Genomic DNA, 14816 nt, shown 5'->3' with positions numbered 1-14816 from the left:
ATGTTAAAGCTGGATCCAGAGAGTTTTAAAAAAGGGTCCGACCCAGTACAACGGGCGTCCACACACACAATCCATTGCTGTTGGTAACATGTATGACTTTCTGGATAACTACAACGCCGAAGATAACGTCATTTATATTCTCGGGTGAAATGAACGAATATCAACGGATTTAAATATTATTGACGGGTATGTTTTGCCTTTGCGGGTATCATTACCACTGGAGTTTTGCAGTTTGATTGGCCGATGTGAAGTTTCTATCAGATGAGATACCCTGTCATTAGTAAAATTTAACGTCTTACCGGATTAATTCACTTGCGATGTGGCGAGTGTCACTGGTGGAGCAGAAAAGTTTCACCTTTTTCGAAGCAACTGGTGTCACATCCGGTATTTTGTGGAAGTTCATTTTTGAGGTGCTTTAGTTTTTTGTATTTTTTTTCTTATCTTTAGTTTTATTTATGTAATTGTATTTTATTTTGTTGCCGAATATGCCTTGTGCGATACTATATTCTTACGTTTTGGCCTTGTTTTTTACATGCATAATAACACGTCTCTTACATGTAATGTACCCTCTATTTTGAAGCTTCGGTATTTTTTGTCGGTAGTCTTATCAAGGGAACGGTGATTAAACCCTGAAACAGCAGAAATTGATTAATTGGTTGTGGTTTTACGTTCTATGATGTATATTTCATGCATTTCAAGACCAGAACGTGTGACCAATCGAGTAGACCCTTCTTTGTACTAGTCCGACACGCAGAACCGGAGTTTTTTTTATTGTTCTCATCCTTAAACGCAAGAGCCCACAGGTAAGCATATACCCAACTCGGACATACTTGACTTACCCCGAGCGTTTGAATTGTCATTCTATTACCTAAATGCCCCATGCTAAGCGGAGAGGTATTGACTACCAATTTTAAATGTTGGTAATGTACATACATGTATAACTAAACACACTTACCATACAACAGTTGAACAATCACTCCATTTTGATGGCATGTTTTGGACTTCACAACTGTGAATGTCAAACCCTTTTGTTGGTGTACGTACCGTAAGTATAATAAACTTTCCATATGTCTGAATACATGGTCCAAAAATCGTCATGCATATGAATTCTGACAAGAATGAAAGCGGCAGAAACATTTTTAAAATTTGCAATTAGACATCTACCTTAACGGCACCATCTCCAAAATTTAACACAGAGGTACACGTCTTTCGTTTATGAAGTTCCAAGCCATGTTCTTTGTAAGCACTAATTGAATTTTTTCTCCCTTTTAAAGCATTTATGAAGTTCCAAAGTTTCAATTTATGACTTTTTATATAAATACCAAATCCAACCTTCCTTTAGTGGTATTGAACATTGTAGTACAATTTCATAAGGAATCCATACACTTTCTTCACAAACCAGAGAAAAAAGTTAGTTCTTTTGGCCCTTTATTCTTAAACAGTAACTTTAAGTTAATACCCCCAAGAAAAAAAATCAATCCAAACTTGACTTTATATGATTTGAATCTTATGGTGAGACCACAAAAAATGACAGTACTGCAGATAGTCTTTTTTTGGCATATGAAACCCAACCATCAAACTCCAGAAAATTTAAGTCTAAATAATATGTAGAATAATAGACTGACAAACTGGCGGAACACAAATGATGAGGACTAGAATACTTGAACAAAGTCATAGAACTTTGAGTAAGTGTAACATGGCACAAGGTAGTTTCACGAGATTTCCCCATTTGATTATAATCCAGTTTGACTCAGTACAAAAGTACTTTGATTACACTTTTTTGTATTTCAACAACCTCTTCCTCAAGTAAGATTAACAAAAGACCATATTACCAGAATATCAGTTTATAATCATATTTATAATCTTAAGTGGGTATACTTGTCAACATTGATAACTTATTAAACAAATATTGGAACATTTCAAGAAAAAAAAAATAACAATACAATACAAATAATGTATAGAATATTAGGGATACCAGTAATATAATTTCAGACAATGGTTTCTGAGGATAGGTGTGTAATATTAAGGATAACACAATTTTAACTAATGGTTCCTTGGGATATGTGTATTTACTTTTTTCCAGTCCCAGTTCTGTCTCTAGACCCCCCCTTTTGTAGCAAATTTTGTTCATTTTGAGCAAAATTTTGGCACAAATAAGCAAATAATAGCCTAGAACCCCTTCTTTCTGTATCCTCCTTTAAAAAATCTCTGGTCCCATGTGGCCCTTTTTAGAAACGAAATACTGACCATTTTTTCCAGATATTTGCCGCTAAACAGAAACGAAAACATCATAGAGCACTATCATTCTTAATTTTACAATACCATGCAATCAAGGCCACAATTGAAATATCTTAGATTCTTGTCCCCTCCGGACCTGATTTTTTCATCCTCCCCAAAATATCTTATCTTGATTTTTTGCCCAATTCAGGTCAAGTTCTTTCAAAATGACAGCATTTTCCACTAAAATTGATAAAAAATAAAATTCACCCTAAAATTTTAACAAAACTGGATGAAAATCTAGGAATTTTACTACTATGGCCTAGTGGATTGTTGAACATTGTACATTGAAAAGGGGCATATTAAACATCTCCACTAGCACACATGGTACAGTACCAAATAATGTACCATTAAAAAGCATTATTTTTGTGTGTTAAATGATACTGAATAAATTAGTTTAAAAGGGATATTTCAATATCTTATAAAGTTATCATTTGGAAACCATCTGGGGACGGAGGGATGGAAGATTGTAAGAGGGAATCACATTATACTTCGCCACTTGAGTGTGGTGGGGTATAAAAAGTGTGGTGTTTGTGGCTTGACATCTTACATTCATACAGTATAATAGTCAGTGTCAAATTATCAAATATTGTTACCCTTTAAATGGGAATGGGGGTGTATAATTACTATGAGAATACTAGTTTCTAAAAGAAACTAACAATGAATGACCCATAGTCCTAATGCATTTAATAGACTGTCCATATAGAAACCAGGCAGATCCCATGAAATGGATGGAACAGGATAAATTTTATACTACCATTTTGTGTTGTTCCAATATACAATGTAATGCTAAACTCATTTTGACGACAGAAAGAACATGAACTTTTTTTGTATCAAAGGTGAATAACTCAGGATATATGTAACAAATAAACTAAATATTAAACATAGTTATCAAAAAGTTATTTCCCTTTATTTTAAATTTTGTAGTGCTTTCTATATATTTATTTCATTCTTAGTATAATAACAAAACGAAACTTTTTTTTAGAAAACAGTGAGTTTGTAACCATAAATGGATGACAATGTTCGAAAACAAAATTTGAAATGTGCCGTCCACTGCCTCGGTCTTCAATCATACAGCACAATATTGAATTATTGCAAATACGATAAACAAAGAAAAATATGACAACAATAATACATTAATTTATTACAAAATTACAAACAACTTTCAATACAAAGTACGTTAATCAAGGATAGATAACTCATTTAAACTTCTTATAAAAAACTTAAAAATAAAACAACGCATTTACTTTGGAAGAATGGTACACTAAAATAAGCTAAATGCTACTTTATAAAGTATGAGGAACTCTATTAAGACAGATTAAAGAAGTACATGTATTTCAAAGATATCAGGGGCAATAACATGAATTTCAGAGAGTAAACACTAAATAAAATCTTTTTCTCATATGCAAAGAATATCCCCAAAAATATATAATAATATAATTGCTTGCAACTTTGATTGTTTAAGAAGCACTCCAGCTAAGAATCATGCAAAATGTGATTCATAGGTAAACAGCCTACATATTTTTATTTTTGATATTTTGTTTAAATTGACATAGTAAGCAGAAATTAATGTTTATTTTTTCATATAACCCCTGTTCTAAGGAGATAAAAATTATATAAAATGCACTGTAGATTAAAAAATTAAGGGAGATAACTCTGTAAATGACATTCAAATACAATAGAATCTATTGAATTTTCATTGTTGATTATCCCCTAAGAGCAGGCAGATTTGAATGAATAATTACATGTAATATAGTATAGACCCATAAAACAACTTAATTACAAAAATAAAAATATGTAGTCTTTTTTGGAGTGTATCACATTTTTCAGATTTTGCATGATTCTTACAGACTGCTACTTAAGCTGTATAGCACTACCTAATAATAACCTCTACTGGGACTTCTATTTTTTTGTGATAGTTTTATTTTGCATTCTTTTGGGATATTTTCAATAAATGAATGGGTCAAGAAACTGGCAAAGGTATGATTTTGAATGAAATAAACAAAACAGATAGAGACAGAAATATTAAATGGCTCTAGAGAAAAACAAGAGGCTCCCAGGAGCCTGCATTGCTCACCTGATTAAATTTTTGCCTTTCAAGGGAAATAACTTTAACAAGGAATTATCCAAAACTTTTGACTCAACCAAGGCTTTGGTAAGACTTATCATAGGGATCATTTCGTTAATTGAAAGCTTCTATCTATCTTTTATAGTTTTCCAGATATTAGCTGAAAACTTCCAAAAACATTATTTTTTGCCTTTCAACGGCAGTTACTTTAACAAGAAGTTGTCCGACAATTTTGACTCAAAGTAGACTTTGGTAGAATAAGGATCATTTCAGCAACTGAAAGTTTCTTTCTATCTATATGTATCACAGTTTAAAAAAAACATCATTTTTCACCTTTCAAGGGCAATAACTCTGTCTTACCCCCATGTTCTATTTTTAGTAATAGTGGCCATGTTTCTCCACAGATCAAAAATGATTGATACAAATTGCTCAAGTAGTTTCAGAGGAGAAGAGTTTTGCAAAATTGCTAACAACGACTACAGACACCAAGTGAGCTAAAAAGTAAATTGATTGGAACCATCTGCACAAACTGCCTGTGCTCATTTACACACAGGTTGGTCTTTATAGGTGTAGGTAACACTTGGTTACAAATATTGAATATAAAGACCTAGCTCATGTGTAAATGATTATAACATCATACCCCCATGAACTGAATTATTTCTTTAACAATTGTAATGTTTCAATGAACGACCACAATCATAAAACTAAAAAAAAATGCTTATACATTATAACTTAGATATAGAAGTCACTCTGCTATAAGTATTGGAATTTTTGAATTAAATAATGCATTTTTCTATTGTAATTGATAAACTATCCTCATAATTTTGCAATTTTATTTACAATGACAACAGGAGTCTTGTTTAATAAGCTTCAGAAATTCAGGGTTTCAAATTTTCAAGAGTGAAAGGTTCTTAACTTTTCCAAGTTTTAAATCAATGGTCCGCTTGAGGAAATCCATAACAAAGTGTCCATGTAATGAGTTGAAGGTCCAGGAGCTAGGTAAATGAAATTCCAAAGGTCATAGGTCATTAATTGAAGGTCAAACACCTCTGACCCCCACTACTTTGAACTCTTAGTAATTCTTTGTTGAAATTCAGAAAATAATGAATAAATGTACAGACACGTAAATGTATGTATAGATGTATAGACATATACCATGTACATGATGAGATAAAATTATGTTAGTCAATTCAATTCTAAGAGAGAAGATAAACTACATTTTGATACTTGAAAAAAAAACAGGAAGAAATGACGTCTCTTTCAGAGAGACACCAGGGAAAGGTGGGGAGGGGTTAGGGAGAAATGGACCTTTTTTTTCAATTGATGAAATATACATGCCACTAGATGAACTAAAGAAAACAACAAGTCTTTTCTATCAATATTCCCTGAAATACATGTACATGTATCAACATTACTTTTATCTCTTTGCAAATCCTACATTTGTTTTCTTTCTTAAGTTTAAATATTAGTAAGAATCAGGCAAAATGGGAAAAATTAGAAACATGCATGTGAAAAACCCACCAATCTGACGGTCATATCACTCAAGATTTGAAAAGACCATTATTTGATCTCTGCATCATTGGCTTTGCAAATATTTTTTTCAACAGAATCTTAGAAAAATGAGGTTTTTGATAGAGTTATCTGCCCTTCAAATGTTCATTTTCTGTGCAATTCAATGAAATTATAACTCAATGGTCCAGCATGATATGGAACATCTTGTCTGTTTTCCTTGATTCTGATGGTGCAAATAGTCAAATTACACTATCAAAATGATGGGTTTATCCATACCATGTTTCATCTACTGCCTGATTCTTACAGGGACTGACACTTAAAACCTATACTTTTTTAAAATTTAGGAACAATCTAGATTCAATAAATACACATAGGCAGGAAAATACATTTTTAAAACTACAATATATATTACTTCACATGGAATTTCATGACATTCAAATAATAAATAATAATCTTATATTTATGTACAGTGTACAAATTAACTTATATCAATGAACATTGTACATAGACAGATGATATTCATACAAGTTCATGTACATTTGTACATGCATTTACATGTGTAAGTACATCAGTCCATAATATTCTCCTCTGATGATAATATAAAAGAACCACTCCATTTTTTCAGTGGATGAAATTCCATGACTCTGAAGCAGAAAATAAGTAAGTGATGAAAAATGAAATTGTTTCAATTTTTAAACCAGATACTTCAGAATATTAATTTCAAAGGAGCACAACCCCACAAAATTAGAGGGATACAAATTGCCTTATAATATCAGTAGTTTAAGAGGACAGATGGACAGACTGAAGAACATGTGAAAAACATTTCACCATTGAATTGTGTCAATTGCCATTAGGATGATGTGGTTATTGCCGCTTAAAAAAAAAAATCCCTACCTACCTACCCATTTTTTTCCTGGCATGTAACAGGAAACAGAGGTATGATTTTATTTGGCCTTATACTCTTTGCAACTTTGTTTGGCAGTGTATAATTACACTACTGTCAACACAATTTTTTATTTCTCCATTCTCCACACAGTGTTCTAGGATTTTTCCAAAATTGAGGTTTTCTCAGGAAAAATTCATATTCCCACAGCCAATGACTGCTTTCATAACAAAACAATGTCTTACAGCATATGAAGTTTTCAACTAGCCACAGGAAAGTGTAACTAAGTACATATACCTAACTTTCCCCGACCCAAATTTCACTTGCCCCAAGTAACAGGAAACAGGAATCCTAGAACACTGCCACAGTGGAAATACTATGAGTTGAGTCACAGTGTCTCCACTCTCCACAGTGGAGATATTATGAGTGGAGTCACAGTGTCTCCATAGTGGTGTCACCATTTCAAAAATTGTCTGTAGTTTACTACTCCTGTCTTTATACCAAGGTATATTTAATGGTTCTTGCAGATTAATAACATTTCGAAAATTTTGAAAAGTAATGAAATGGAGCAATTTTATCATGAGGGACTCCACTGTGAAGAGTGGAGAAATTAAAAAGTTGGTTGACGGTAGTTTGTAATCAAATGTATTTGCCTTTACAAGTAGAAGAAGATATAACTTTCAATCAACAGAATGATTTAACAAAAAAAAATCAACCAGTTACTACATATACATTACATTTCGTACAAGTACAAAGCTGTACATATACACTGTATACACATATACAAGTTCATGCACATGTACATTTGTAGAGAAAGGATGAAAAATGTACACGAAGATTGATTGTAAATGTATTTGTAAGGCTAAAAAAATATGTGTGTATTGGGTTTCAAGCTTTAAAAAAATTGGGAAAAGTACATATGGTACATGTACATTCGTACATCTTTTACATCATTTATCATACATTTTGTAGATTTTTTTACTTCATTTTTAATGAGCAAACATTTTGTTTCTTTTAATTCCTGTACACAAATGATAATGAAATGATTGGTTAGCACAAAAAATATTCTGCATGATAAGGAGGTACATGTAGACCTAAGCCTTAGGTAAGGGACATAACTCTTAAAAATCATTGGAACTTTTGTATTCAGCATTTTACATCAATCTTATGTAAGCATCTTATTAACTTGGATTCATTTTATTCTGTTTCAAACGAAAGCTCAAGAGGCTTTGGTGAAATTGAATATAATACAAACATATTACTGATTTCACGAGTTATGTCCCTTACCCTAGGCCTACCTCCTTAATTGTCAATAGAGAAACCCATCATACATATTTTTGTTGCCTCAGCATAAATTTTACAACATAAACTAATGAGATCTCATTTCAATGTGCACCCCTGAAGTTTATACATTCATGACCGTCATATTTTTGTGATTTAAAGCTAAAATGTCATGTTCATTCCTCTTGAATTTTTAAGTGGAATATCGATACCATGTGATCTTCGTAAGTGGCGATTCAAATCTTTTATTAGACCAAACTTTGAATTACAATAATCACATGCAAATTGCTTTTTATGCATTCTACAAATGTGGTCAATAATATGTTGCTTCTTCTGAGCAACATATGGACATGAATGACAATTAAATTTAACTAAATCTCCCGGTGTAGATGAAGTTGTAAAATCATTCGAGAAATCATTTTGTGTGTCTGAATCTGCTTCCATATACATGCTTCGCATTTCTTGATGTTCTGTGAACTCCTCATTTTGTACACTGTTGTCTTTTTCACCCAACGAATCAGGTTTAGTTGGAATAAAAGTAGCACTTTTAACACTAGTAGAACTATCACCAGCTGAAACTGTAGAATTGTTTATTTCATAATCAGCTGTATTTTCATCATCAAACACAGGTTCTTCTTTAACTTTTATAGCCAAATTTTGGTTTCTAAAGTCAGATAAGGACTCACTGTCATTTTCTTTCAATAAAGTAGAATTTTTTGGAGAATTTTCTTCTTGATTAACTTCACCTATTGACCCTTCAGGCAGGACACTAATATAATGTTTGTTTACAACTGATCTTCCCAGACAACTATATTTATTCTTTAGCAAGTGTCTTTTTAAGTCTCTCTCATAGCCAAATCCTTTACCACATTTGTGACACGTAACAGGCTTCAAATGAAATCTGTCAATATGTGATTCAAGGTTTCTTGCAGAATTTGTTGTGTATTTGCACATTGAACAGGAGTATTGTCCTTTTATTCCCTCAACAGGAATTATTGGTTTTTCTGGGGTACTCCCTAATGATTCTTGTGTTGAATCATTATTCACAAAATACATATCTGCACCATCTGAAGTCACAAGTTGTCCAGTTGATTCCATAGAATTTTGTTGGAACACAATAGGTTCAGATTGGTTATTTTGCAAATTAGTGATGGCAACTGGTATTGGAGATTCAGAAAAGTCTGGGTTTGAATCAGGGTCGATTTGTAAATGTTCACTGGGATAAACTGCTGGAAACTTAGAAGTGCTCTTAGTTTCATCCTGATGCTTAAAAAACATGCTATCTGGCCTCTTACTTCTGGGACAAGGGGGAGTTTTCCTCTTCCTTCTTGCGTTAAGCGAACTGGGATTAGCTTTAGTTACTTCTATTTTGGGGGACAAACTTTTCTGTTCATGAACGTCTTCAGTTTTCATTAAATCATTAACAACAGAGTACGCAGAAAGTATATTATGAGCATTTAACATAGAATCCCAAGAACCACAAATTTTCAGGGAGCTCGGTGTACGAACATCGTTGCTGCTACTGCTGATCAACAATGTCCCTGTAATGTCGCATACTCTTTCTAGAAAAGTTTTAGCCTTTTCATTTGACATGTATATTTCGAAATCAGAAGAAAATTCGGCAGAAATGCTTTGAAATATTGTCCCCATTGTAAGTTTTCTCGATTTCCAAACCGGATGATTACATAAGGGAGCTAACTCTTGGGCGAACATAAACGAAGACCGAAGAAACATTCAGTTAGACAAAGCACTACAACGGCTAAAATGTATACTAGTTCAATTCGTACCAATACTGAATCGTCCCAAATGTAATTTCCCAATATCCCCGTCAAGTTCACATAAATAAAATTCTTATCAAAGAATATTATTTTTATAATAATGTGACAATTTTGGACTTTTGCGAACATCTTCCAGATCTGTACTGTCGTCTTACAGAGACTCAGAAATCGACAAATCTAAACTGAAACTACCGTATTCAACAAACTACATGCAAATGAGTTGCTATCGAGAGGAAAATAGGAGATGATATAATCCTCGATCAGTCAGGCTCTATAATTTATTTTCCTTGGCTTATTCGGAATTGCTATAAAACCATTTATGCAATAAAAAAACAAAACAAAACAAAACAATAATTAAGAAGCTTGAAGGTCTGACTAATTTAAAGAGTCATACAAGAGTGATCAAGGGAACCAAAATTGTAATGGAAATCAAAAGAATGTAATCCAGGGACAAAGACCAGACATGGAAAACAGACAAACACAACAAAGAACATAAAGTAACTAAAATAATACATACAAAGTAACGAAAGAAAATGAGCAACTCTGACTCGACTAAAAACTGGGAACATTGACTGGAAGGGTAAGCGTCCTGTGCTTTTCTAGACACACTCGTCGAGTTGCTCATAAAAAGTCAAATCCGGGGTAGACGAAAGGGGAAAGGAAAACTATGACACGTTGGTGCAGATGGATACACCGTAACGATCCACGAGTTCATGATGACGACCATAAAACTTCCGTAGCGATGGCTTCAATCTTGTAGCAACATAACCCTGTTCCAGAAACCTAATTGTAAGAAGTCTACATACAAATGTATGTATATACAGTTTCAAAAATCAAACCAAGAAATGACTGCTAATAAAAGACTATAAAGAAACAGTCTTAAATTCAGAAATATCAGACAGGCGCTTACTTGTACATGTCAAAAACATTTATATTCACTTTTATTATATAGATAGCACTGTGAAATAAATTTGGTAATTTCACTCTCGGACTTTCTGCTGCCAAAACGTCAAAACTTTGATATCAATCCGCCGTTCTCAAATTCTGAAATTTATGTTGAAATAATCGAGGAAATCTATATAATAAATCGGATAATCAATTGGTTATCGTGAATAACCAAAAATGCCAAGAACGCAATAAGATTTAACTCGCGCACGGAACAAGTTCCGCTCACTCGTTAAATCTAGGCGTTCTTCGGCACTCGTGATCATATTTTGGTTAATTCACTCCTTCCAATTAATTATCCTTTTATTATTTCTAATTCAGAAACAGTGACAGACCACATAATCATTGTTAGTAATATTATTTGTGTGGTCTGTCACTGTTAGTTTTAGTAAAATTAGTTATGTAGTCTGTCACTGTAAGTATTAGTTATGTGGTCTGTCAGAGTTAGTACATGTAACATTAATTACGTGGTCTATCACTGTTAGTACATGTAACATTTAGTTATGTGGTCTGTTACTATTAGTACATGTACATATAACATTAGTTATGTGGTCTGTCACTGTTAGTACATGTACATATACCATTAGTTATGTGGTCTGTTACTGTCAGTACATGTACATGAAACATCAGTTATGTGGTATGTTATGTTAGTGCATTTAGCATTTGTTATGTGGTATGTTACTGCTAGTACATGTAACAATTAGTTATGTGGTCTGTTACTGTTAGTACATGTACATATAACATTAGTTATGTGGTCTGTCACTGTTAGTACATGTACATATAACATTAGTTATGTGGTCTGTCACTGTTAGTACATGTACATATAACATTAGTTATGTGGTCAGTCACTATTAGTACATGTAAATGTAACATTAGTTATGTGGTCTTTTACTGTTAGTTCATGTATATGTAACATTAATTATGTGGTCTGTTACTGGTAGTGCATAACAATTAGTTATGTGGTCTGTCACTATTCCTGAATAAGCTACACTTTTGAAAAAAATACAGATTGAGGATGACATTGTCGTCACTTGGCAATAGCTATGAATAATAACTATATCGTTTTTTTTTATCTGGTTAAGGAGATTAATGTATTGTTTTCAATAAATTACAATTCTATACACAGAAAGAACAATAGCTTGATTGTACGTACGAATAAGGCGTACTTCCAAGACAGTTAGAGTGGGGAAACGCTCCAAGACCCTATGCGGTGTCTGAGAGTAGGCCAGAGCGTATACACAGCAGCCCAGCCGCTAGTAGGACATACTCTGAACGAGTTCTTCGGTCAGGTATCCCAAAGGCTGGGTTTCACTACCGAAACTACATGTAGTTAAGAAGTTTCATGCAGAGGCACAGCCTCAGAAAGTCTTCCATAGTCCCGTAGGTCGAGACATCAGTGATAATTAAGCAAGTAGCGGTGCATTATCAACAAGTGACGATAATGTATTAACTGATTATATTGTATTACTATACAGACAGCAGTATTTCATCGAATGTTCCCAATGTAATACATTTCGATAATTCACACTGTGAAATATATTCGGTAATTTCACTCTCGGACTTTCTCCCGCCAAACTCGTTAAAGCTAGGCGTTTTTCGGCACTCGTGATGATATTTTGGTTATTCACTCTATACAATTAATTATCCTATTATGAATATCAATGTATAAATCTGAGTTTTCAGAAGCTATTATTTAATTAATGTAATTGTTACATACATGTATGACATGAAAAGATAAAAAAAACATCTACGGAAATTCAAATTAAAGCAATTTCTAGAACAAATGCAATAAGCATACAGAAGAAGTTTGTTTTCTAATGGGCAAAATAGATAGACTACACTTTTTCTGTGTATTTTCTACTTGTATGTACTTGTTAGTGGGAAGGAAAGTTCGAGAATTGGGTTGAGGATCAGGGCCCGGTTTCATAAAGAATCTTTAACTGAGATTTTCCTCAAAGTCCTTCTCAACTGATATTTCGGCCAATTAGATGCCTTAATATTCAAGATTTGAGGAAAAACACAGAACTTAGGGAAATTCTCAATCTAACATTTTTTTTATGAAACTCAGGCCAAGTTTTGTAAAAAAAAAGGATGGAATATAGGCAAATAGGATTATGTATTAAAAATCTGGATACGGTTGGGGATAAAAACATATATATGAATAGAGAATAGGAATTCAGAGAATGATAAAGACTGAGTTTGGGGTGTAGAATATTGTTAAGTGACGGAAAATCTGTACTGAATGATGAAAAAGGGGTCAATGATGGAGGATGGGGATAGAGAAAAAGGATTGTATGGAAGATAAAGGTGGGGAATTGCGCATAGGGGATCTGGGACGAAAAAAGGGTTTAGTGATGTATAATCTGGATGGGTGGAAAAGGGGCCAGCAATGGGTGCCGGAGAATAGAAATAGAGAATACTGATCGGTTGGCTGATAAGGATGGGGGATTACGAAAAATTTGCGAAAAGAGGCTTTGTGATGGAGAATAGTGATGGAGTTGTAGTATGAGAAATACAGAGAATGCATAGGGATATAGTTTAAAAATTAAAAGTGGAGTGAATAGAAGAGTGTATAAACTCTTTGGGAATGGAATTGAGATTATGGGTGTGATTAAGGCTTTTGAATGGAGAATAAAGTTTGAGAATGAAGATCTAAATGTTAATTTATTTTTTTGATCTTGTAATTCTGAAGTATTCGATTCTAATGCTGCTGAATGAGAAATTACTCTTTGATACACATGTACAGCTTACCAAAATTTATCATATTGCATTTTTATATGATTTGTATTCTTATTTTGGAAAATGTCCGAGCATTTCGAAAGGCATGTCTGCATTGGTCAGTAAGGAAAAACGTCTGCCATTGTGGGGAGCTTTGAATTTGTTTTCGTGTTAACGCAAATCTGAAACCTTTTTTTATGATCTGCCTGTTCAACTAACCAGTATTCATACCATTGCATATATCATTCAGTTCGTATAATATAAGGATGTAGACGTTTGAAATAACACAGAGTTAATTTAGCTAACGATTAAAGCAGGTTTTCAGATCGTTGGAAAGTAAATTAACTAAGACAATGCTTTTCTTCACCTGAAAAGTCAGAAATCAGAGGCAGTTTAATTGAACTTGTTTTAAAATTCGTTTGATAATGTTCCTATATACAATACATGTTTCTACAGTTTATCTTAGGTGTAAAAGCTTACGCTTTTAAATTATCAGGATATTTTTTTCTTAACACTCAACTTTACATAATAGTGAGAACAAAACAACAGAATAGAATTTGATGGGAATTTAGACCAATCTGGTGTCAACGACGTGCTGTATACATGTATGTAGATACTCTGAAACATGAATGGCTCAAAATCCTTTCGGAAGTGACGTAATTCGAAAATATGTACATAGTTGGTTCTACTTACCCACAAATATCGACCGTGAGAGACCTTTTTAGTATTCGAGGTTGTTCAAGACCTTAATCATCGTCGTCAGATCGCGTATTTGTATCAGATTGTGGTTACGCCTGAGTTTTATATGGATTGGTATTGAAATTAAGAAGAATTATGGCGCGATTTTTCTCTTTATTAGCTGAAAACATTTGTATGATCCTTCCTAAATTTCCACTAGCACAGGCCTTCGGTATAATATCCGTTGAGGCCAGAATGAATATATTTCTGTTTGCTATAACCCACGTGCAAAAAAAGGGTTGGTAAGTAGGTAAATATTTGTTTTTTTTTCTCTAACCATTCCAAATCAGAACTTTTATTTTCAAAAGATCAAAAGAAAGATGTTTATTTTAGTGGTATTGCAATTACTAATGGTTTGTGTTGCTTATGTTGTAATACCTATAGATAAATGACGTGACAGAAGTTTGAAAAAACGAGAGAAAAAATCGATTACATTCCAAAAATCAGAAACTTCAGTATGAATATTTGACGGATCGGTCGTGCATAGGGAAACAAACTAATTTGTATTTTTTGCCTAAATCGGTCGTCCATTGGGAAATTTTTTTTTTCATTTTTGGCCTGCATAAAGGTCTTGCGGTCCCGATAAAAACTATTTGATATGATTGGCTGCTCTATT

At 33.2% G+C, this 14816-nt stretch overlaps 1 protein-coding gene across 1 annotated transcript; it reads right to left on the bottom strand.

Annotated features, from left to right (window-relative positions):
• Window positions 1-3402: 3402 nt before the first annotated feature.
• Window positions 3403-9714, bottom strand: LOC148605436 (uncharacterized). The gene has a single exon (XM_088549433.1). The coding sequence runs from the start codon at window positions 9669-9671 to the stop codon at window positions 8184-8186; it is 1488 nt and encodes a 495-aa protein (XP_088405559.1). The 5' UTR covers window positions 9672-9714; the 3' UTR covers window positions 3403-8183.
• Between the last annotated feature and the right edge of the window lie 5102 nt (window positions 9715-14816).

This window comes from Perna viridis, chromosome 10, assembly GCF_037379345.1.
Source record: "Perna viridis isolate PV_CMFRI_1.1 ecotype Kerala chromosome 10, ASM3737934v1, whole genome shotgun sequence".
In the NCBI taxonomy this organism is placed as follows: domain Eukaryota; kingdom Metazoa; phylum Mollusca; class Bivalvia; order Mytilida; family Mytilidae; genus Perna; species Perna viridis.
This window is presented reverse-complemented; position numbering and strand designations above follow the sequence as displayed.

Coding starts and splice junctions, on each gene's coding strand:
- LOC148605436 (XM_088549433.1), bottom strand. CDS start 9,671: ATGGGGACAATATTTCAAAGCATTTCTGCCGAATTTTCTTCTGATTTC.